At 39.6% G+C, this 25851-nt stretch overlaps 1 protein-coding gene across 1 annotated transcript in view; it reads right to left on the bottom strand.

Moving 5' to 3' along the window:
- Nucleotides 1-788: 788 nt before the first annotated feature.
- The window catches only part of GABRR3 (gamma-aminobutyric acid type A receptor subunit rho3), a 59876-nt gene continuing 34813 nt past the window's right edge, over nucleotides 789-25851 (bottom strand). The window contains 5 exon segments of the mRNA XM_054577251.1: nucleotides 789-887; nucleotides 889-1026; nucleotides 1028-1066; nucleotides 6508-6745; nucleotides 16923-17075. Of these exon segments, the coding sequence (XP_054433226.1) occupies nucleotides 818-887; nucleotides 889-1026; nucleotides 1028-1066; nucleotides 6508-6745; nucleotides 16923-17075 (638 nt within the window). The 3' untranslated portion in view covers nucleotides 789-817.

The raw sequence follows: 25851 nt of genomic DNA, 5'->3' as shown, positions 1-25851 counted from the left end.
TTACTTCTTGTAACTACCAGTTCACAGTTCTTGCACTCATTGATGGTAGAAATGTCATTTTGTATTCTTTCTGGGGTTTTTTCTTAGTACATAATACCTAATAAAGTGCCTGGAACATGTAGGAACATGTAGTCAATAAACATTTGATGAATAAATAGCTAACTAAAAACCACCAAAAAGCTATGAAAACAGTACCTCAACTATGAAATATAAGATGCTCTTCTCAAAGTGTGATGCATTAATTTAACATTAGGCTGGGAAGACTGACTGCAGTTTACAGTTTTGTTTTGTCCCCCTTGGACTCAGTAACATAACCAATGTATTAGTAACATAAAAGACTTGACTGGAGATGACAGAAGGACAATCTTCATGGGAATCTCAGTTGTGTGAGAATCCATGGTACCACCTTCATGTTGATGTTCTTCCTTAGGAGGATTCAGCTCAGTTAGGTAATTTGGCACTTGGCTAGCTCAGAGGGAAAAAGGTCCCCTTATATTACTGTCCAGTTTTATTCCTTACTTAAATACAGGAAATGTACATTTAGAAAGCAAGGAGGGTCCCGATAAAGCAGTTACAAAACCCTTCCCTATAGCAATGGTTTTTCTATAATATGCATACCGGTGACTCTCATTTATGGAGTCAAATTCTCCTAAAACCTTCAACTCTCCTAGATGTAGATGAGTCAACTATCAAATCTTTAGGCCAGGAGACGTCACTGGCTGACTCTCAGTTCAGTCTCCCACTGTCCAATGAACAGGCACTTGTTGTTCAATATAATCTGACTCCTAAACTGGTTTTATATATTGGGAATTCCTCCTCACACATACATACCCCAGTAAAATAAATTAAATAAAATATACACAATGGGAAATAAAATCCTGGAATAGTGTCATAACATGGTTGTTCTCCAAAAGATTCTACCAGAGAGACCTTCTCTTTATCTGAGATGAATCTGCCCTGGGGCTGCCTGTGACTCTTCCTCCAATGGAGGCTTCTTCTGAGCCAAGAGAAAAGGAATTCTGCCCTATCAGTCTCCCTGTCAAGGGAACAACCATCAAAGGCCATATTGAACTGCACCATGATGCATATTGAACTGCATCAATATTGTACATTTCAGAAATCTGATAAAAAGACTTGTTAAAGTCATGAATATAGTTTTATCAATAGGAATTACACTAAAAATCTAAACAATCAGGATTGAAAAATAGTTTCAATAAATGCTAAAATGTTTTGCTTATTTTAAAGTATTCTGGTTTTGCTTCTAGTGCCTAACTAAAAGACATTTTAATAATAAATAGAAAAAATAATAAATGGAAAACATTATCTTGGAGATCTATTTTAATAGGGATTTAGCAAAGTTTATAATTTTTTCTGTAGAGGTATTTAAGAATTATACAAATAAATGTTACAAAACTATAATGTGGGTGTTTTTTAATTTAGTCCTGGCCTGACAGACAGTTACACTCAGGCGTGTGTTTCCCCAGAAGGAAGCAGTTCAGGCTTTCCCCTTTGTTTCTGAGCAGTATGAAATATTTGGCATAAGTTTGTGAGTTGAAATTGAACATGATTTATCAGGAAAGCAATATAAGCCAATTGGGTTTGCTTTTCAGTTTATTTTTTCTCTTCACAAGAAAACGTAACAGTGGCCCAGTCAGTATGTTTTTGTCCAACAACAATATCATCTGGTGATCCATTTATGCTTAAATTTGGGGTAGGGGTAGGGAGTGATTTTAGCTGCTCTTTTAAAAATGCAAATTGGCCAACCCTTCCCATTTTTTCTGAAAAGTACATATAAATGATGTTAACATAACCCATTAAACAACTTGAAATTGGCTTATTTTTTGGAAGGAGTGAATTACCAGTGCTTTCTGGCTCCAGTGCCTGTTTGAACATAAACTGCTATTTCTCTTTAAAGTTTTACTCTGAGGGAGATAGCAGTTCTCTTTGTCACAGAGCACTGCCTAGGAAAGAGCTGTTACTAATTGCTTTCTGAAAAAAACAAAGTCACTTCTTGACCTACAGGGCAGCTTAGAAATGAACAACAAATATAACCAGGCTACTACTGGATGCAATTATTCAGAATTCATATTGGAGGCAGCAGCATAAATTCTGCCAAAATGTATATTGGGTTCGTGGGGATTTAAAAACCGAATTTTTTATTAAATTCAGATAAGTCAGCAAAGACAAATACCAAATGATTTCATTGATATGTGTACTCTGAAAAACAAAATAAATAAAACAAAAGGAAACTCAGGGATATGGAGAACAAACTGATGGTTGCCAGATGAGAGAGGTGTTGGGGGCTAGATGAAAAAGGAGAAGGGATTAAGAGGTCCAAACTGGTAACTGCAAAAGAGTCACGAGGATGTAAAGTACAGCACAGGAGATACAGTCGATAATATTGTGATAACTCTGCGTGGTGCCAGGTTGGTACTAGACTTACCAAGGGGATCACTTCGTAAAGTTATACAATGTCAGCCACTACACGGTACACCTGAAACTAATATAATATTGAATGTCAACTATAATTGAAAATTTTCCTTTATATTCAGCCAAAAAAAGGTCAGTGTTTAAAAATTAAAAAATAAAAAGACATGGAGACTATTCTGTGTAGTCAAACTAACCAGTGACCCATACCAAGTGTTGTCCTTTTTTATTTTAATTGTAGAAATTTCCATAATAAAATGAAAATGGACAAAATAAACATAAAATGAGATCACAACCAAATCACTAACCTCAGATAGCTATTTAATAACATTAATAATATATTCACCTCTGATCTGAGGGTAGAATAACTATGTACAGCCACCCAGAATACTGCTAAGTCATCCCACTCACTGGACATCTATTTTTTTATCCTAACAAAAATGTCATTATTGTGTTAAGGAAGAGAAAATCTTCTGTGAAGAGCAAGGGGGCATTTACTTTCTCCAGTATGATCATTTAGAACGGTCTATGTAATTGATTAAATCTTGCAATACACAATTCACCAGTAGACTGTTAATTTCTACAAGCTTTTAAGTTGGTTTTTCCAATAGAAATACTTTTAGTACTGGTCTTTAATTTTTCACTCTAGCCTATAAATTAGCACATAACTAAGGTACGCTATATCTTAACTATATATTTTACTGTATTAAACAGAGTTCTAAGTCCTAGAATTAGGAAAATATTCGGATGAAGGAATAAGAAAGAAAACTGCTTCCTTTCTCCTTCCTGGATAAAGATCAACACTGGGGATAATTTTCCCACGGCCCTTGCTGTTCTCCCAGGTCCTGGTATCTGGGGGGTGGTTGAGATGTGTGTGTACATGAGTGTGTGTGGTAGGAGGTGCCTTTGCCTGAACTTCATGATTTCATAGAAACTCCATTAGCCTAGCATTCCTGGCCTTTCTCACCATCCCTCAATCACTCCACCCCGGGGACGTGGGAGAAGGAACTGGCATGTGCGACCCAATCCCTTTTGAGTCCTCATTATGAAATCTGCATTGGTGTCCAGGTTTGATGTAAAATAAGGTAAAAGGAGACTATCTTTATAGGGAGAGTCCTGAGTTGCCTAGCTTAGCCAGTGACCAAGAGAATAAGTAAGTTTAATTGAGTGATGAAGTATTAGTAAGACCCTCTGCTCACAGATGTAAGCCACTTTCTCCAAACTGCTCTATCAATGGATATATTACGCTAGGTGAAATAAGCCAGGTTGTGAAAGACAAATACCCTCTGATCTCACCTATAAGTGGAACCTAATCAACAAAACTAACAAATGAGCAAAATAGAACCAGAGACATGGAAATAAAGAACAAACTGACAGAGACCAGAGGGGAGGGCGAGGAGAATAACAGAGGAAAGAAGGGGGAGGGGCAAGCCAAGGAACATGAGTAGAGGACTCATAGGCACGGACAATGGGGTGAGGGGGAACTGACTGTGGGAGTGGGGAGTGATGGGACAGGGGACAGTAATGGGGAAAAAGACAGGGCAACTGTTAACTAAACAACAATAAAAAAATTTTAAATGGCGACATTATGATATCCCTCTGTCTGTCTCATATATCTCTCTTCATTCTAAGATCAGTTTCCCTGTTCTGAAGAGAGAGGTATCATTGATTAGCCCCAAACCCATAGACATATCCTTCTGCCCTGCCCATTACTGGGGCATCTTATCCCTTGGAAGACTGCTCATCTCAGACAGCTGTTTCCGACTATCCCTATTAAAACTCCTAGTCCTTCATACCGTATGTGCTGGGCACTAATTACAATAAGAATTTAACATTTGTGTAGCACTTTAATGTTTGCAAAAGTTTTCAGATGTTTTTATTACATCATTTGACCCTGTGGAATAAAGATGGAAGAATTCCACAGTTTTGCAAACACATAGGAAGTTTAGGAGAAACAACCTGGAAACAAAGCTAGAAAGTGGTAAAGTTGGATTTGGCAGCACTTATTCTGACTCCAAATCTTGTGCTCTTTCACTTTATTTAACAACAGTATGAATATCAGGTAGAATATTTCTTTGAGGTAATTGCACCTTTAAAAGAGGATGCTTAAAATGATGGTTTCCGGAAGGTGGGAGGAGGAGACAATGGGAGAGTTTAATAGGTACAGAGTCTCAGTGTTGCAAGATCAATACGTTCTGGAGATTGGTGGCACAACACTGTGAATATACTTAACAGTACTTAACTATGTACTTTTTGGTTAAGATGATAAGTTCTATGTTATTTGTATTTTACCACAATTAAAAACAAAAAATAATTTTTAAAATGAATGACGTTTATTAATAAAAAAAGAGCCTCTTTTTTTAATGGTACACAAGGAAATTGTGCACAACCCCATCAAGTGAAAAAAAAATTCCAGGGTGAACAGGTGTGTTGCGTGGCAGGTGGGGGTAAGGAGACATAGATATGTCAAAGAAAACATAAAGGTTTGTCATAATTACTCACTGCTTCTTTCTTGTGTTAACCACCCCCCACTTAAAAAGAAAACAAGAGCACAAAACCAGAACAACAAATTCTTTCCCTTGTCACACTTTTTTCTCTGTCAATTTTCACTTCACAGATTATCTAAGTCATTACCGTTCACAGTGTGGGCAATGGGCCAGGAGCATCTGGGGCTTGTTAGCAATGCAGACGCTCAGGTCCCAGCCCAGACCTACAGAATGAAAACTGGAACCAGTCCCATGTGACGCATACACACCCACCACTGCACGTGTCCATAAGCTTCTGGTTTTCTCGCACCTGCGTATCAGTCACTATGGGGTATATGTGTGACAGAGACACATAATCACATGTTTGACAAAAGAAATTGAGGCATCTGCAATAAAGCAAAATCAGCTCCTATTGTAGCTTTGACTCAAAGGATATAAAAAAAGAACAAAGCTAGCATTTCAGGAGAACTGAATTGCCTTACAGCTCTGTTGGCTGTGAAACTTTTAGTAAATCACTTTACTTCACTCAAACTCTGCTTCTTCATTTTTAAAATAGAGACAACATTCTTTACAAGGTCTACATCAGGAAGCTGATACGAGGGTTCAGCTGGAGAAGAGGATACAAAAACATTCTGAAAAGTATGAAATGCTCTCACTAGAAATATAAAAAATGTAATGTTTTGAGTGTGTATAAATGTTTAATAAGAACTTCCTAAAGCAATGTAAATATGTTACATTAAAATTATGTGTATAAATGTATACTTATATGTGTATTTATATATATGTTCTCTTAAGTGTATGCTAGCAAACAAATTAATTTGATCATTTAGGTGTCTAAAATACAGTATTGCATGTCAGTTCTCATAATAACAGGAACTGCAGCCTCAATCCTTTGTGAAATAAAGCAGATAGAGATCAATCTATCCATATTTATTAAGCAATGTCACAAAACCATGTAACAACATTGAAAACCCAGAGGGACCTTACTCCCTGTATATCGTGAAGAGAACCTCTCTTTATGCTCTACCACTCTCCTGAGAAACAAGAAGAGAAAAATAATCCTAGCTCTTGATGTAGAGAAATATGTCATTTATTGGTTGAGAGCAGTCTGGAGTCAGGGAGATGCAGAAGAAAATCCTGATTCCTCTTGAACTGCATGGCCTCGAGGCCAAGTTGCTACCCATCGTCTATTTCACATCCATGAAATGAGGGTAACAAAGTATTGATCTCTTGGGGTTACTTTGAGAATTAAATGACATAATAGGTGATTAGCACAATGCCCATACATAATAAGTACTCATTAAATGTTAGCTGTTATTATTACCATGATCTACTTGAAAGGATATGATGGGTACATCAACCCCTTTTTTTCCAGTGATAGAATTAGCACACTGAGAAAAAGGCCTCACACAAAAGAACACCTGGCAAAGGTGAGGGAGGATGCCGAGGAAACCAGCCAGCACAGAGCATAAAGTTTGATGTTAAATTGTCAAAATCATGTAAACTTGCATCTTGACAAGGGATATGTACTTAATGCAAGAGCTGGCAACACTGTCAAGAGACGGGTTTTGATGAGGATAATCTTTTTCACCTTCTTAAAGTTATATGATAATCAAAGCAAGGCAGTATCTTCCGTGTCTCCCCGCGCTGTGTCCGCTCTTCCACCGTGACGAGGTCGTTCCGGGCTGCATGCTCAGTGGCTGACGGGAACACAGAGAGCGGGGGCCCCGCAGGTACCGTCCGCGGCCCCACGGCCTTGATGTAGAACACCTGGGGCACGGAAGCCCTCGTGCCAGAGCTGATCACGGACACGGTCAGCGCCAGGGTGATTCCTGCCATTTGAGAGGAGTGACAAACTCAGTGACGTAACCATTAAGTTCCAGGTCCTGGTGCTGGATTACACCAGGGGATATATTTTCAGAACAATATCAATCTGGTGACCAAAGGGTGGGAGAGGAGAGGAATCCCTTCATGGTAACCTAGTTCCCATCTTGAACCTATGCAAGAAGCTCTCCTTGGATTTCTTTTTCTGCCTCTGTTTGTTGCCCACATCCCCATGTCCATAAGGTCTCCTTCCTTCCATCTAAAGACTTCACAGTCTTTCAGGACTTGGTGTTTCTCACCCTCAGGTGGGCCTCTTCTAACCAGCCCAGAAAGGTAAAAATGAATTCAATTGTAAATATTCTTCTAGGCAAAAAAATTCCAAAATAATTTTTACCACCTTCCCCATCATTTCACAACTTTTACTCTTAAGAAATTGTCTTCAGCCCTGGCTGGTGTGGTTCAGTGGATTGAGTGCCAGCCTGTGAACCAAAGGGTTGCCGGTTCGATTCCCAGGCATGATAAATGCCTGGGCTGGGGGCCAAGTCCCCATTTGGGGGCACATGAGAGGCTACCACATGTTGATGTTTCTCCCACTCTCTTTCTCACTCCCTTACCGTCTCTCTAAAAATAAATAGTGTTTTTTTAAAAAAATAAAATAAAGAAATTGCCTTCGTCTCTCTTTAATCTTTTGTCAAGGAGTGATGTTTATAGCATTAAAGATAGCTATTGCCCATGTTTTTCTTTCCTGTAGAACGCTCACAGGCCATCATTATTGCTACACCTTGTCTCTTGTTACTGAAACTGCAGTTCATCTGAGATTCAGAATGGAAGTGTGCTAGCTGAGGTTCAGTTCAGTGTAAATATTTATGAAACAAACTGCTAAATGCCAGTTACTTTTCTCCCCTCCTTCCTCCCCTTACCTTCCCTCCCCTTCTCTTCCCTTCCTGTCCCTTCCGTTGCCTTCTCCTTCCCTTTCCTTTTTCTTCTCTTTCTTTCCCTTCTTTATTCTCTCGCAGGAACATCTGAGATAAGAAATCAGGATCTGCGGGACAATGGAGAAAGAAGTGACTCTGAGATTTCTTTAATAAAATGATGGCCTTGGGGAAGGCTATTCTGCGCTTACACTAATTTGTCAGAGGGATACTGCCAAAGTACAGCCTGGAGAGAAAGTGCAGTATTGTAAATATTTGAAATGCACACTAGCTGGCATGGTTTTATTTCTTAACTTCCCACAAGGGAGGTGCAAATGGAATCCTTAATGATTTTTATAAGTTGTGAGGACATTTTAATGTCAGCAGACAGAGTTCCAAACAGCAGGAAGTGCACCGTGGTTTCCTCCTAAATGTACAGACACAGCATGCGGACAGCTTTCACCAACACAGTTCTACCCTTTCTACAATAACTCTGCAAGGTTCTCATCTGAGGGAGGCCCATATCAAAGACGGTGACAACTCTGCAGAGCTATTCTATTTCAAATGAAATTTTTCTGTCCCTGTGATCAATACCAACACAATTTGGCAATTTGACAGTCACCATGGGAGGGCCCAGAATCTCACCTTCACACTGATTTTAACTCCAGAAAAAGAAACCTAAATGCTAGTCTAGCTCTTACCATTAAATGCAGGCCACTGTCTCAATGAGTTTCAGGTTTCCCTAACAATGGAAACTATTTGCATGTCAGTGGATGCTTTTGCATTCCTTGCTACATAAACATGGAGATGTGAAATTTTTATTCGTGTTACAGATGTATATGTAGCTGAAACCAAGACTATTAAATAAAACTTGCTTGCCTTTATGGAATGTTTACTCACCACAACATAGGTAAATATTATTAGCCATGTGTTGCAGAAAACAAATAGGACCTAAGAGTGGCTCAGTAATTAGCCTGAGTTTTGTCAGGAGCAGGACTGAAAACTTTCTCTCTGAGCATAGTACCCATGCTGCTCAAATGCAAACTCGCTGCCTCTCATTCTGGACCTGTAAAGGGAATTTCCTTTGTTTTTAATATTATAAACCAATCTCAATAGATAGAGCATCTCTGAAACAAGATGCTATAAAATAAGCGTAGAATATGTCAGGAAGCATAAAGGCATTTTGTGCTTTTCAACAGGTCAAAAGTGTTACTCCCTTCAGGATTTCACTGGTAAAGCTGAATGGATCCTAATGTTCCTATTTACTAGTTTACCTCATTAGTTTAAAACTTTAAAATGTGTTCTCTTACTGGTTTTCTATGATATGGAAAACAGAACCTGGTTTGTTTTTTTTTAAATGGACAGTAACATGGAGCGTAATGGACAAAATAAGGGTTTAGAACAAATATACAAGTTCACAGGCCAAATAGGTCTTGTTGTGTATTTTAAGTTGATGACTGTTTAGGCTAATAAGAAGGAATTGCATTATCTATATTTGCCAGAGAGCAATAAATTACCTGCTATTTTCTTTAAAAGGGTGCTTAACCCATCTAATTTACTATAGTTATTTATTTTGAAACTAATGTGCTAGATATTCCCTGTTTAAAATGAGCAATAAAAAGAAATAGAGGACTGTTAAGTGTGGGGAGTAAAGACAAGGACACTGAAATAAATATTCCTCAAGCAACAGAACCGGGGGTCCAGGAGTATTACAGCTACATTAAACACACTACGTCTTGAGCCACCCCTTAGAAATACATTAATCTTGATAAATAGTGTTCTTTCCAAACCCATTAAAGTTCACATCTCAGTAAAGGAAACCTGAATTATATGAAGTGACCATTTAGTCAAAGAAAGGTCATGGGTCAGGATTAGAAAATTATCTTCTCACCCATAGATACTGCTAGGCATAGTTAGAAAAGTGTTATAAGATTCTGGCCCATGAGTCTCAACTCTCCTTGAGCCCTGCGGTTTCACCATATTAGCCCTTTTTTGTAATCCTCACCTGAGAACATGTTTATTGACAGGGAGGCTGAGAGGTGCCCGGCTAATGGCTCTTGCCTCGACCTGTTTGCACAGTCTGGAACGGGCTCATGCAGGACACACACCGTACCAACAGGGGGTGAGGATCACCAGAGTTTTAAGGTGCCACGTTTTGGGGGCCACAATTTGCAGCACTGGTTGGCAGAAAATGAGACCCTAAAACCTGCGTGTGAGATGGAATTCTGGGTTCAAGTTCTGCTTATATATTCCCAGTTTGTCTGGTATCTCATTGTGCTCATAGTTTTTGGCTGGTACATCTGGGCCTTTAGGGGTTGTTCTATTCTGGCTATTGGAGTGAGCACACTGGGCATAATTTTAGTGGACTGGACTATGTACAGCCATTATCCAATGTGCAAGGAAGAATTGGATTTCTATTGCAACACTGTTTTGCCTGTGTACATTTTGGACTATAGGAAAAAATGGGGAAAATTTTAGGGAAATGGTTCCCTAAATTGCTATACCATCATGAAGTTGGAGCAGTATTGCCAGTGGTTAGGGAAGTGGGACATGGTCCCATGTGCCAGACATTCAGGTCATTGCATAATAGCACTCTTATAGAGCCCATGTTTCAAGAAGTTACAAGATGTGCTTGCAGATCTAAAGACTTTTAGCTGCCTGATATAGAGTTAGAGCATGATCCTTCCCATTGTTAAAAAAGAAAAGGATTGAAAGTGAGCTATGGTTTTAAGGTGCATAGGAGGTTGTAAAAGTTTTAAGCTTGAAAGGAAAGGAACTTTAGCTCTTCATTGCAGCTATTCTTTCCTTGTTTTCTGATCTTCTGGGGGACTTGGGATAACTTTGCTGTTTTGGGTATACTTGGAATGCTCTCTCTCTGTCATGGTGCTAGATAGAAATACCAGCTGGGGTAAGAGGTCATGTCTCTCCTGTGAAATTTGTTGGTGTACCGATAGGTGAGAGAATGTCTCTACTGTTCAGGCTTTGGGCCATTTGGACCTAAGAAAGGTTGCCTGTGTGACTTCTTGGTGCGCCAGTTGGTCTGAGACAAGATGCTAAGGCTAGTTCTAGTCCCCCCTATTTTTGAACTTTGTCTTAGCTTCAGGTTTGGTTTTGTTTCTGTTCTGAAAAGGAAATTGAAGTTTCTGAAAGTTTGTTAAAACTTCACATTAGGTTGGAAAGGAATTTTATGGTTTAAGCAATAGAAGGTATAAAGCATGGAGATGCAATTTTGATGGATATTTGGAGAACAAGGATTTTCCTTTGTATTTTTCTCCCAACTTGATCCTTCCAGAATTTGGCATTCTTAATGAGTGAGTGATGGCATAAAATTTCTTTGCATAAAACGAATGAGACCAGTCTCAAATGTGGTTTTGTTAACAAAGACTTTGATTGGATTGTCATGCCTGAAGGAGGCATGCCTGGACTCTGGTTATTACTAGAAGGCCTTGAGGAACTGAGATTGACTTTCAAAGCTAATGAAAGCCACTAGAGAAATGGCCTGGTACCTTGGTTTGTTGTGTGGTTTGTGGCCACCTTTCCAGGGAAGGAACAAAGGTTGCTCTCCTGAAAGATGGCCAGGAGGAAACTTAAGACACTTTGGGAACCTCAAGACACCTTGGGAACCTCAAAGACTTAAAGGAAAACAGGTACTGTAGGCAAAGCCTGATGATAGGTGTGTGGCTTGGCTTCTATGCCCTGAAGGGCTAACTATAAAGTTCAGTCTAAAGGTTCTCTGTGTGAGTTCCAGCAAAGCAGATTTAAAGAGCCTGTGTGATTATTTATTGCTCTTGTTGTGTTTATGCAAAGTGATAAGACAAAGCTAAAAACTGGACTTAGTCTCTTTGAAGACAGTGAGGATGATCTTAAGGAGAAAAATGTGTTTCAAGGAAAAAAAACAGTGCTCAGTTGGGGATATTAAACTCTAGCACAGCCTAGTGTCCTCAAAGTTTTGTTTCCACTTGGAAGTTGAACTGGGTTCTGTACATAGATATTACCTTAGCATGTGATAACGTCACTGGGGATGTTCAACTTATAAGCAAGAAGAATTTGTCAAATTGTCACTGTTTGATATCATTATAACAAAGGCCTAGCAACTGGATATCTTCTCAAAAGGCAATCTTGCAGTCTTAGAGATTGATTAGTTATTTGTTGTGGGAATTAACATGTGTGTTCTTCCTTCTGTTATCATAGTGTGTATGCCTATGATCTCATTTACCTGGGCGATTGTTTACATAGTAAAGGCCTCACTTAAGAAGCCTATCGGCATCACTGCCTCCTAAGACTCAACAGTTTGTCTGGACTAAGTGGTTGAGTTGGTGAAGTATGGAGTAGTCTATTGGCTTCACTTAAAACTGCTTTCTTTTTCTTCCCTAATGGTTCAGACAGAAAAGGGCCAGAAGTGTTAAAGGGGGAAATCCTAGAATATTCCCCTCAGAATAAGTTAGGTATAGTGGTCAAAAGGTCTTCAGACAAGCATGTCACACCTTACACACCTTTCTCTAAGGAAGCCAACGTTTCTTAATCTGGGACATTATAGAGTTAGTCTCTACCTTTGTCATTTAGTTGTTTTGGTTCTGTTTATGTCTTCTAACCCTCTTGCCTAGTTTGTCTCCTCCAGAATACTACCAGGATGCCAACCTGTCCAGCAGTGCCATCCTTTGGACATCGCACATGCCACTTCCCAGGTATAACCAACTGACCTGGACTTTGCAAGATCCTTTTCCCTCACATGAAGGTTTCCCTCCTTCCAGACTCCCTTCTTGTTAGACATCTCTCAACCAGTGGATAGGTAGGACTATGCCCTTGGCCAGCAGGTAGTAACTACAGATAATGAGACATTCTCCCATTTGTCTTTGTAAGATTACAAAGTCCAGAGTGTTAAAGGGGAAATTGTAACAGAGAGGTCTGGCCAGATCACTAGAGGGTGGGGAGAAACTCCTCCAATGTGAAAGCCGCCCCCTAGAGAAGGAGGGGGTTGGAGGAAACCCAAAGGTGGAGGATTGAAGCAGCAGCCAGTGCCTGGAGAAGGAAGGGACCCCTAAGAGGGATTGGGAAGTGCTGAAAGCAGCCAAAGATCAAAACCAGAGCTGGGATGTGATCCCATACCCCTAAAGCAACAGTAAACAACTAACACAGCTTATGACACCACTAGCACAGAACCTGCATATACTGTGGGGATTGAAAAGATCACAACACACATGTAACAAGGTGAGGCCCCACCCTGGTGAGAAACACAGTGCCCTGCATGGCCAGAATACTCTCCCACCTGCTTCCAGATCATGGTAGCTGCAGGAGGGGCAGGGACACAATGAGGCTGATGCTCATGGTGGGTGTTGGCCCAAATTGAATAACGAGTTGGACCCTTCAACAGCACATAGGATTTGGTTGGGGGCGGGGAGATTTAAAATGGTGGGCATGCAGAAGCTCCTTTTGCCTTCCTCGCTCATTGCCCCTGGTTGAGGTGGGGTGCAGAGCACACTTGGCACTCAGCAGACCCCAGGCCCTGCTTGAGTGCCCTTTCTCCTTCCTGTCTCTGGCAGTCAGGAGCCAACTCACAGAGGTTGACTCCTGGGCACGGGACATGTGCCCTGCCAGCAGCAGGCCCATGGGATGGCAGTACCTGCTTACAGCTTTTGCCTTGCCCTGCTTGCACATCTGGAACAGGCTCATGTGGGACACACATGATGCCAGCAGCAGGCCCATGGGATGCTGCAGCCCTGTGCCACATGACATGGGTCCTGGACTGCTCCTGTTCTCTCACCCTGATAGTGGACCACAGACTCATGGGCTGGGAACACTCCTTGCCTCTTGAGGGCACAAGCAGCCCTGAATGCTGAGGCCAGGTATACTGAGCCCATAGCATGACTGACGGCAGTGGCCTGGCCCCAGCCCCAGGAGAGAGAAAGCTGCAACAAGGCAGTGGAGATGTTTGCCTCACAAGTGCGCACTCCAGAGACAGAGGGAGCCTGGGGCTGGAGAGACAGAAACCCATCTATGTAGGAGGCCTGGACTACAGATAGGAATGGAGGGGGGACTCTGAGCATAGATTTGGTTTTCAGTCTTTTGGAGAACAAGGGGATTTCTTGTGTTTTGCAAAAGAGAATGCCTTGGAGCAGAGGAGATTCCATTCTCCCAAACTGGACACTCTGTTAGTAAAAACCTTCCTCCTTCCCCACCAATCTCTTTTTTATGGTTGTATGTGGCAGGAGGACAAATCCCATTTAGCCATGTAACACTGTTATGTTAACTTGTTATAAGTTTAGTATTGCTACTTTTAAATGGATTAATACATATATTCAAAATTCTGTTTTAATAACATGATTAATAATGATACATATATGCATACATATCCCACAAATATATAATCCCACAAATATATATTTATATATGTATATATAATTATATATACATATCTCCATATATAATTATATATACATATCCCCATATATATCACATGTATAATTGTATAGATACATATCTCCATATATATATGTATATATACACCACAAAAACAAAAGCTTTCTGGAGTTTTACTATTTTTTTAAGTGTAAATGAGTCTAAGATCAGAGTTTGAGAATCACCGCCTAAGACTAAGAAAGATATTGAGGGGGAACATGAAAAACTCAACAAATTGAGTGTGCTTACTAGAATAAGAAAAGTTGAGAGAATACATGGATTTGGACATGAGGGGAACAGTGTTTTGTTCAGTTTTAAGTGTGTTGAGTGACTGCAAAACTGAAAATGAAGTTCAGAAGGAGCTGGAAACACTTATATGAATCTTGGGACATTTATTTGAGAAAAGGACATAGATTTGGAATTTACTTTCATAAGGACAGTGGTTGGAAGTAAAAGACTTGATCCATTTGATGAAAGAATCAAAAATAAAATTTTGGGAGGGAGTTACCCATACTTAAGGAGTCAAGAAATAAGTTAAAAGTTGTAAAGATAAAAAGAAAATTAAAGTCTAAAGGAGGAGAAAATCTAGACTATTGCAGAACAATGAAGATAAACTTACTGTTTGTTTGTTTTTAAAGATTTCATTTATTTATTTTTAGAGTGAGGGGAAAGGAGGGAGAGTGGGAGAGAAGCATCAATGTATAGTTGCCTCTCACGTGCCCCCTACTGGTTACCTGGCTGGCAACCTAGGCATGTGCCCCGACTGGATATCAAACCAGCGACCCTTTGGTTCGCAAGCCAGCAATCAAGCCACTGAGCCACACCAGCCAAAGCTGCTGTTATTTTTTTTTAAATCCTCACCGGAGGATTTTTCTTTTTTTAATTTTAGAGAGTAAGGGAGAAGGAGAGAAAGAGAGAAACATTGATAAGTTGCCTCCTGTGCACACCCCAACCAGGGATTAAACCCACAACCTTGTGGTGTATGGGACCATGCTCCAACCAACCGAGCCACCTGACAAGGACTGCTTGGTTGGTTTTTCCAATACTATGGGCCAGGCATCAGCCAAGGAAGTTGACATGAATGTTCCTCTTTAGTTCTCATAGTGATCTTTAGAAGGCAGTATTAATAATCTCATTTTGCTGGTGTGGAAGATGAGGCTATGCTCTTTACCACTACACTTTGTTCTGAATTTGGAGAGGATGCTTAATTGTGTCAAATGTGTCAGAAAAAGTGAAGTAGAGGAAACAACTGAGAAAAGGCAAGTGGGACAGAGAAATTGTCAGAGACCTGCCACAGAATTGGGTAATACAGCACTGGGAAGAGTGAGTAAAGCAGAGGGGGAAATATCTTGGAAAAGACTTGAGGGTGGTGGGAATATAGCAGTTCTCTTTTTTAAAAATGCGGGGGCAGGGGGACACTTCTAATTTGTATATTACTTTACATAAATCTGCATAACAATTTCCTAACCTTGAGGGATCATATGTAGATACAAGAAGCACAGAATTTCAGGGTCAAGTTAAATGCATTTTAGCGAATACATTAAAATGCATTTACCCCAAACTGCCCTGGAACCAGCCTTTATTGCTCTCATTGCCAAAGTGTAAGAGTTTAGCAGTCAGCTTCAGGAATCTCATTGAAAATCATGTTCATAAAGTGTTAGAAATGAAATGACTTTTTCATCCTGTCTCAAGAGCTAGAAATGTGCCTCAGTCTTCAGTTGGGGTCGACGCTGCCTCACAGCCATACTGAGGTCAGGGCAGGCTGCTCTGATGTGAAGTAATAGCCATAGAATCTTATTCATTCAGATGGTATTTTTCCCTTGAAGATATTCAAGCTTCAAGTGGTTGTAGATTAAAGCTTTTAATGGGGGAAAGAGGTGCACAAAGTATTAATATTAATGACCATTTATGTCTTTCAAGTGATCTTTTGAAGTATGCATAGAGTTTGTGAACATTACCTTAGAAACCACCCTCTCTGGAATGCACTGTGTGTTAATTACAATGATTGTGAACCACTTATAACAATCTTCTGTCTAGATAGAGCATTAGAGGTGAAAAAGCAATATCGGTCAAAATAAAGGAGTTCTGCCCTGAACCAGCCAAGAAGGCAAGTGGGATTGACTCTCGGGTTCTCATTAAGTAACATGTTATCTAAGTGCTTAGCTTGGCACCTTCCACTTTGCAAGGGCTCCATTGCAGCTGAGTGAGAGCCTGTATTGGTTCCTGCAAAGTAGTATGTGTGACAGTGGCGTATGGCATGGCAGACGGAATAGATAATAACACTGGGGTGGGAACTTAATGAGGCTGACAATGTCTCTCCACTTGAAATCTCCTGCCAACGAAAATGCCACAATACCTAAAATTTAACTGTGGTTCATTCCGATTTTAGCATTTAAATCAAGCCCTAGCTTGTAACTAGCAGTAGTGTTTCCAAATGCAAGCTTCCTCTCCCAAGAAGTAATTTATTAAAATACCAAAAGTATCGTGAGAATTAGTTTGAAGTTCATTTACCCTATGATGTAAAGGTTTGTCAGGCAAGTGAAATGGACTTGGGCAAGGGATAGGAAGGTGTTCCAGAAAGGGAAAAGAGATAGATTTGTAAAGTGACACTGTTTATGCTTCATAATTTCACAGTCTCTCCTTACTATCATCCAGCCATTTGTCAGTCTGTAGCTTTCAAACCTACTTTCTGGGCTGCCAAGGAAAGAGTCCCGTTACAGTCAGCCCTTGAGGCTCTCAAGATAAACATTGTGGCTTGAGTGCACATCTCAAACTGCCCCTACTTCACTGTTTTTCTCTCCGCTTATCACCCATTTCCATTGACCTTCCTCTACCTTTCGCCCATATTAACATTTCACAAAGCTGTGGAAAGACTTACCCAGGGAAACTCTGACAGGAACAGCTCGTCTGTCAGTCCAAAATGAAACCCATGAAAGTGTTACTGTCAACATAGCGGGGAAAGGGGTTTGCAGCACAAAGAAGAAAATATGTTTTCTTAGCACAAAGTTAATGAAAAGCCTATCGTACCATCCTGTGAGAAAAAAAGCCAAATTCTTATTGGAACAGGTTTCCTCATGGGAACACCACACTTAGTGAAACAACCCGCTTCTTAGGTCCCAGGCTCTTAGGGAACATGGAACTCAACACACTCACCCTTGTCTACCCAGCACCAGCATAGGACCTGGGCCTGGCACTCCTTCGATATTTGCTGAATGAACTGAAGTGCAGTCTGTTTAAGTAAGTGTCTCAAAGATCCTCCTTAAATCTCAAACCTGCTACTCATGAATGAATTGTTAATTTTATTTTGCAGGATGGTCTTTAAAGACCTTTCTCTAAAACATGTTGTGTTGGCAGTGTCTCTGCAAGTGGGTAAGTCTTCAATACATGACCAATGAGTGCACGCAATAGTCAATAAACCATTTATTAGCTGTGACAAATAAAATAAAACATTTTATCTGAAGGAAAAGATTCACAATAGCTACTAGATCATTGAATCCAAGTCGTAATGCAGACAGCTAGGAATTCAGAGAAGAGGTCAGGGGAAGGAGTATCCATACACTATTTTTATTTCAAAGTCTCATGGGTATCAATAATTTATTGATGATAAATCTGGAAAAAAGCAATCAAACAATGGTGTTTCTTTGCTTCTTATTAGAACTCACATTGATAATATTGACTAATTCATACTGATCAAAAGCACAAATTGTGGCCACATCCACACACATAATTTGTTTGTGTTTCCCTTTTCACAGTGGCTACAAGGAAGCTTAAACCCAAAATTTTGGACCATCTATAGTAATTTTCTGAGTACCATTCTGTAATAACCATATGCTAGATTCTCTATAATACCTTAGCATTGTTTTTTATTTTTCTTTTTCACACATTTGTAATTCACATTACCTTGCTTTATTTCACAATAACTGTGAAACCAATCTTATTAAATCTTTACTAAAATAAGGCAATGAATAATGAAATGAATAAAAATGAAAAGATACCATTTATGAATAAGCAGCAAGATTAATTTTTCCATGATAAATACAGTGCATTTTGAGATAAAATTATTCAAAACAGAGATTATCGGTTAAAAACTATAAAACAAAATTATATGTGATACAAAGTGACAGAACCCTTTTATTAGTCTCTGTAGTAATCTCTTCAGAAACCCAATATAGAAACTGATGGATCAAGTCAATATGTAGGCATGCAGCTCAAACGCACATCTATCTACGCCTTGCTGAATTGGTAGAGGAGTCCTAATACTCTATTCTCAGTTAAGTGCTGATTACTTTTCTCTTCACTACCTGTTTGGAGGTTTTCTCTTACCCTCAGTTGATATATGTTTCAATAATATTAAACAACATTACCAAGGGTAATAAAAGATACACTACATAATGTATTCTAAAGTCAAAATATATGCATTACTTTTTAAGCTATTCATATTCTTGTGTTACCCATGTCGTAGCCCCACTTTGGAATTGTGTGCAATTAAGAGTTTTAATGATGGCTATAGAGTAGTATAACAGCATCTCTGATGTTATAGCTTCATATAATTATTGTGGATTACAAGGGATAAGGAAAAGCTGTGAATGCAATTCATAAAGACACTGTTAATATATATAGCTTTAAGTCTTCTTTAAATATATATTTTATTGATTATGCTATTACAGTTGTCCCATTTTTTTCCTCCCCTTTATTCCCCTCTGCCCTGCACCACCCCTCCCCTCAGCACTCCCCTTCCCCGACTTAGTCATGTTCATGGGTCATGCATGGAAGTTCTTTGGCTTCTCCATTTCCTATACTATTCTTAACCTCCCACTGCCTCTTTTGTACCTACGTTTATGCTGCTTATTCCCTGTACATTTTCTCTCATTCTTCCCCCTCACCCTTCCCTCTGATCTCCATTTCTATGATTCTGTTCCTGTTCTAGTTGTTTGCTTAGTTTGTTTTTGTTTTTGTTTTGTTTTTTCAGGTTCAGTTGTTGATAGTTGTAAGTTTGTCGTCATTTTACTGTTCACAGTTTTGATCTTCTTTTTCTTAGATGAGTCCCTTTAACATTTCATATAATAAAGGCTTGGTGATGATGAAGTCCTTCAACTTGACGTTATCTGGGAAGCAATTTTATCTGCCCTTCCATTGTAAATGACAGCTTTGCTGGATAGAATCATCTTAGATATAGGTCCTTGTCTTTCATGACTTTGAATACCTCTTGGCAGCCCCTTCTTGCCTGCAAGGTTTCTTTGGAGAAATCGGCTGATAGTTTTCTGGGAACTCCTTTGTAGGTAACTGTCTCCTTTTCTTTTGTGCTCTGAAGATTCTTTCCTTATCTTTAATCTTGGGTAACTTAATTACAATGTGCCTTGGTGTGTACTTCCCTGGGTCCAACTTCTTTGGGACTCTCTGAGCTTCCTGGATCTCCTGGAAGTCTATTTCCTTCACCAGATTGGGGAAGTTCTCTTTCATTATTTTTTCAAATAAGTTTTCAATTTCTTGTTCTTCCCTCTTCTGCTTCTGGCACCCCCATGATTTGGATGTTGGAACGTTTAAAGTTGTCCCAGAGGTTCTCTAAGCCTCTCCTCATTTTTCTGAATTCTTGTTTCTTCATTCTGCTCTGGTTGAATGAATCTCTTCAACCTCTTTCTTCTTTCTGTTCCCAATCATTGATTCGAGTCCAAGGTTCCTTCCCTTTACTGTTGGTTTCCTGTATATTTTTCTTTATTTCACTTTGCATAGCCTTCACTTTTTCCTCCATTTTGCAACCATACTCAACCAATTCAGTGAGCATCCAAATTACCGGTGTTTTGGACTGTGCAACTGATAGGTTGGCTATTGGTTCATCCCTTAGTTCTATTTTTGGAGCTTTGATCTGTTGTTTCATTCCAGGCCACATTTCTTTGTCTCAGCGTGCCTGTTATGTTGGGAGGGGCAAAGCCTTAGGTATTTGCCAGGGCAGGGTCAACCCAGGTTGCTCTGTTGTAGTGCCAAATGTGAGGGAGGGGTCAGAGAGGGAAAAATGCCGCGTGCTTGGCTCTCCGCCCTCTTTCAGTCACTCCCCACACTTCCCACAAGCAAATTGGGCCCTTCTGGTGCTGATTCCCAGGTGGGTGTGTTTGTGTACGTTCTAGGGTCCTGTGGGTCTCTCCAGCAGACTCTCCTGTGAGGCTGGGAGTTTCTCTTGCTGCTGCAACCTCCACAGGTTTTTATCTCCAGAGGCTTTGAGGCTTTCTTTTCCTGCACTGGAACCCTGGGTTGAGTGGTCTGTCTCGCTCCTCAGCTGTTCCTCCTGGTTTATGCACATGCAAACGTGGGACCACCCAGTCCACCAGCCCCCTCCCGGCCTGCGTGGTCTTCCAGCCACTGCCTTGCCACACGTCCTCTCTGCCCCAGCTACCCGTCTCCGCCCCTCCTACCAGTCTGGATGAATGTTTCTCCTTTAGCTCCTTAGTTGTCAGACTTCTATACAGTTCAATTTTCTGGCAGTTCTGGTTACTTTTTGTTTTTAAATTTATTGTCCTTCTTTTGGTTGTGCGAGGAGGTATAATGTATCTACCTATGCTTCCATCTTGTCTGGAAGTCCTGCTTTAAGTCTTGAAATAAATTTAAATAACAGGAAATGTTTTTACATGTAAATCCCTGAATATTTTTTTTGTAGGGGGTAATCAAGCAAGAGAAGTATTGCTCTGTCCTGTGGTTTCTCAGGGAAGGGGAGATCAGGGGTGGATCGTGGTTAAAGCCATAGTCCAGAGAGCACTCCCTTTATCAACAAGGAAAGGTGTTACTGCTTTGGAAAGCTGTGGAGTCCTCATTTTGGGTAATAAAGAGTCTGGCTCCATTTTTGACATTTGACTGCTGACAGTTCTCTAGCCCCTTCCCTTTCTGCCCTACCCCTGGGCAAGCTAATAAGAAAGCCAAGTGCTCCCTCTTTTGGCATCCAGAATTAAACAGTGGAAGTCCTCCCTGATACAAGGGAACCCTCACCCCAGCTCCACCCTCTAACACCCTAACACCCCAAGCCAGCCGCCCTTCCTTATTCGCTCAGGCCATTTTCAGACCTGCTGGGAGCCTAGCCTGTTCCCCCCTAGAAAACCCCAATATGTGAGTAATAAATTTCCTTATTCCTTTTTGGTTTGTGTGTGGCACCATAAGTTTTCACATGTGAACAAAAATTTAGGTGGAAAGGTGGAAAAGTCCATCACCTCAATCAGGTTGCCACAGTTTAGAAATGATGATTTATGAAGGAGAGAAAAGAGCTGGGAGCCCTGGCTGTTGTGGCTCAGTGAATTGAGTGCTGGCCTGTGAACCAAAGTATCGCCAGTTCAATTCCCAGTCAGGGCACATGTCTGGGTTGCGGGCCAGGTACCCAGTAGGGGGCATGCAAGAAGCAACCACATTGATGTTTCTCTCCCTCTCTTTCTCCTTCCCTTTTCCTCTCTAAAAATAAATAAAATCTTTTTTTTAAAAATAGAGCTGGGAGTTGGCAGCCGGGAATAAAGAAGAGAGGAACAATAAATGGGGAGTCAACCCCACAATAAGTTTCAGGGAAGTTTTTATTCCTGGAAACTGCCTCCTTCAGAGACCAGTTAATGGTAAGACCTCATCTTGTGTTGAAAGATGATGATATTGATGGAAATGGTGATGATGCTGATAGCACTAGCTAATATTTATTGAGCACTTATCATATGGCACACAGTATTCTAAGTTATTTATGGCAGGCAGTATTCTAAATTATTTAAATGTATTAGATCATATATCCTCCCAACCCTTCAAGGTAGAGAATATTATGAAACCAATTTAAAGATGAAAAAAATTGAGGCATAGAGAGCAAACAACTAGTCCAAGGTCACCTTTCTAATAAGTGGTAGAGTTGGGATTTGAACTCACAGTCTTTCTCCAGAACATATACACCTAGCCACTACATTATGCTGTAATAAAGAACACTTGTTCAATACATGACTTAGGGGCAGGATTCATTTATTTCCCTTTGCAAATGTATAGTGAGAGAATTTGAAGGACATTGAAAGAAAAGAGGGGACAGAAGCCCTCTCCTGCTTGTTAATATTGCCAGGCGGTGGTGAAGACAGTGCTGAAGGGAAAAAAGGGAGAACCTCGTGGTTCCGCTATCAGATGGAAACTAAAGTTCCATAACTACATGGGTTGTAACTGCACAGGTCCACCTATACACAGGTTTTTTCATCTTGTAAACAGCACAAACTTATGGTATTGATAAATACAGTACAGTACTGAAAATCTATTTTCTCTTTCTTATGATTTTCTTAACAACACTTTCTTTTCCCTAGTTTACTTTATTGTAAGAATACAGCATAAAATACATATAACTTACCAAATATTTATTAAGCAATTGTTTATGTTATTGGGAAAGCTTCTGGTCAACAGTAGGCTATTAGTAGTTAAGTTTTGCAAGGAGTCTTAAGTTATACACAGATTCTAGACTGCAGGGGTCAGTGCCTCTAACCTCTGCATTGTTCAAGGTCAATTGTATAACTATACTTGTGCTTCCTGTAACCAGACTCAGAAATATAGTTTTGTTTTGTTTTTTGTTTTGTTTTTTTTTCTATAGAGGTGATTGTGGTGGTGGTTGCAATGATAGAAGTGAATATAAAATATTTTTTAAAATTTTTAAAGATTTTATTTACTTATTTTTAGAGAGAGGGGAAAGGAGGGAGACAGAGAGAAAGGGAAACATTGTTGTGCAAAAAACATAAATCAGTTTCCTCTCACACGCCCTTAACTGGGAACCTGGCCTGCAAAATAGGATGTGCCCTGACTGGGAATTGAACTGGCGACCTTCCGGTTCGCAGGCCAGCACTCAGTCCACTGAGCCACACCAGCCAGAAACTTATTTTTGATGAGCTAATATGTTTAAACAGAATACAAATCTGAGAAAAGCATTTGAGTTTAGCTCTCAGGAGACCATGTTTAATAATTCATAGATGATGTGAGGCAGAACAATCACATACTTGTGAATAAAATAAATTTCTAAATACTGACTTTTTTAAAAAACTAAAAATAGGCCCTGGCTGGTGTGGTTGAATGGACTGAGCGCCAGCCTGTAAACCAAAAGATTGCTGGTTTGATTCTCAGCCAGAACACATGTTTGGGCTGCAAGCCAGGTCCCTGGTTAGAGAAGCAACCAATAAATGTATCTCACATACATTGACGTTTCTCTCCTTCACTTTCTCCCTCCTTTCCTGTCTCTCCAAAAGTAAATAATGTCTCTCTAAAAAAACCTAAGAAGTGAATAAATGAGCCTAAATATGATTATTAACTTGGTATTTGAATAAAACTTCCAAAATGCTTTACTCTTAGAACACATTTTAATCTTTCTCATTAAAAAATGTACTTATTGTAACAAATTTAAAAATACAAATTAAAAGTGTTGAAATTAAAACAAAAAATTCCCAATGTGTACCTACTTCTCAGAGGTACCCACTGTTAATTTTTATATACATTAAAATATATATGTATAAACACTTTAAAATAATGAATATTCTACTATAACTTGGCTTTTTAATTCTTTAGTTTATTATAGATAACTATTACTGCTACAGAAACAATGTATGGGTATATTTGAATCTATTTCATTTATTCTTTTTTTTAATTACCAAAATTCAATTTCTTAATGATGTAACTACACGGGAATATTAAGAATTTTAGTGCATTTAAAAACACTTAAAAACTTAATTCTATGCAGTATGTTTTTCAGTGCAAATATTTTGTCTTGCTTTAGACAGACTCTAAAATATGACCAAAAGAAGATAAAAAATCAGCTAATGTTGGACTTGCTTGGTGAGGCTCAAGAAGTCTGACAAGCACCAAATAAGAGACAGTGGAGCCAATGGAATGGCTTATTGGTAACATCAGAATTTTTAAGAGGATAGTTGGATATATACTAACAGATACTTGTACTTCAAAATCTGAAAAAAATGTCATTGCTATTATTATTACATATGTTTATATTGTAATAATATAAACAATGTGCAGGAAACAATACTATTGGATTTTTATGCTTTATACATATCACATTTTAATAGCATCAAACATTGGAAAGTCCTATTTATAATTTTTTTAATATATTTTACTGGTTACATTATTACAGTTGTCCCAATTTTTCCCCATTTGCCCCTCTCCACTGGTATGCTCATTCCCTCCAGCAATCCCTCCCTTAGCTCATCCATGGGTCATGCATGTAAGTTCTTTGGCTACTCCATTTCCTACACTGGTCTTAACATCTCCCTATCTATATTTTACCTACCAATTATGCTTCTGTTTTTTAATTGTTGTTCAAGTACTGTTGTCTCCATTTTCCCACCCACCAGTCTCCCCACCCCACCCTCCCCACCTCCCACCCTCAATCCTAACCTCCTTTGGTTTTGTCTATGGGTCCTTCATGCATGTTCTTTGATGACCCTTCCCCTTCTTTCCCCCATTATTCTCCTCCCCCATCCCCTCTGGTTACTGTCAGTTTGTTCTTTATTTCAATGTTTCGGTTATATTTTGCTTGCTTGTTTGTTTTGTTAAGTTCCGCTTACAGGTGAGATCATATGGTATTTGTCTTTCGCCCCCTGGCTTATTTCACTTAGCATAATGCTCTCCAGTTCCATCCATGCTGTCTCGAAGGATAGGAGCTCCTTCTTTCTTTCAGTTTCTTAATCCCTGCACCTTTTCCCCCTTCTCCACCTTCCCCCTCCCAACAGATAACCCTCCAAATGATCTCCACATCTATGATTCTGACTCTGTTTCTGTTCTGCCTGTTTGCTTAGTTCGTTTTTAGATTCAGTTGTTGACAGCTGTGAATTTATTGCCATTTTAATGTTCATAGTCTTGATATTCTTCTTTTCCTTATATAATTCCCTTTAACATTTCACAAAATAATGGTTTGGTGATGATCAACTCCTTTGGTTTTATCTTGTCTGAGAAATACTTTATCTGCCCTTCAATTCTAAATGATAGCTTTGCTGGATAGAGTAATCTTGGTTGTAGGTCCCTGCTTTTCATCATTTTAAATACAGTTTGCCAGTCCCTTCTAACCTGCAAAAGTTTCTTTGGAGAAATCAATTGACAGTCTTAGGGAAACTCCTTTGTAGGTAACTATCTGTTTTTCTTTAGCTGCTTTAAGGACTCTCTATCTTTAACCTTTGTTGTTTTAATTATGATTTGTCTTGGTGTGGTCCTCTTCAGGTCCATCTTGTTTGGGACTCTCTATGCTTCCTGGACTTACATGTCTATTTCCTTCACAAATTAGGGAAATTTCCTTTCATTATTTTTACAAATAAGTTTTCAATTTCTTGATCTTCCTCTTCTTCTGGAACCCCTATGATTGAGGTGTTGGTACATTTGAAGATGTCCCAGAGGCTCCCTGCCTATCCTCATCTTTTAAAATTCTTTTTTCTCCTTGCTGTTCTGATTGAATGCTTTTTTTCTTCTTTATGTTCCAAATCATTGATTTGATTCTTGGCTTCATCCATTCCACTGTTGGTTCTCTGTGGCTTTTCTTTAGTTCACTTAATATAACCTTCATTTCTGCTTGAGTCTTTTTTATGTTGGTACAGTACCCAATGTGTTCCTGGAGCATCCTGAGAACCAGTGTTTTGAACTCTGCATCTGATAGGTTGCTTATCTCCATTTTGTTGAGTTCTTTTTCTGGGGTTTTGTTCTCTTCTTTCATTTGGGCCATACTTCTTGGTCTCCTCAATTTGGCAGCCTCCCTGTGCTTGTTTCTGTGTATTAGGTAGAGCTTCTTTGACTCCCTGTCTTAGTAGCATGGCCTATTGTGGAAAAGTGCACCTGTA

Source organism: Pteronotus mesoamericanus, unplaced genomic scaffold, assembly GCF_021234165.1.
Source record: "Pteronotus mesoamericanus isolate MK-2021 breed Mesoamerican mustached bat unplaced genomic scaffold, CSHL_Meso_final contig_42, whole genome shotgun sequence".
NCBI classification, from domain to species: domain Eukaryota; kingdom Metazoa; phylum Chordata; class Mammalia; order Chiroptera; family Mormoopidae; genus Pteronotus; species Pteronotus mesoamericanus.
This window is presented reverse-complemented; position numbering and strand designations above follow the sequence as displayed.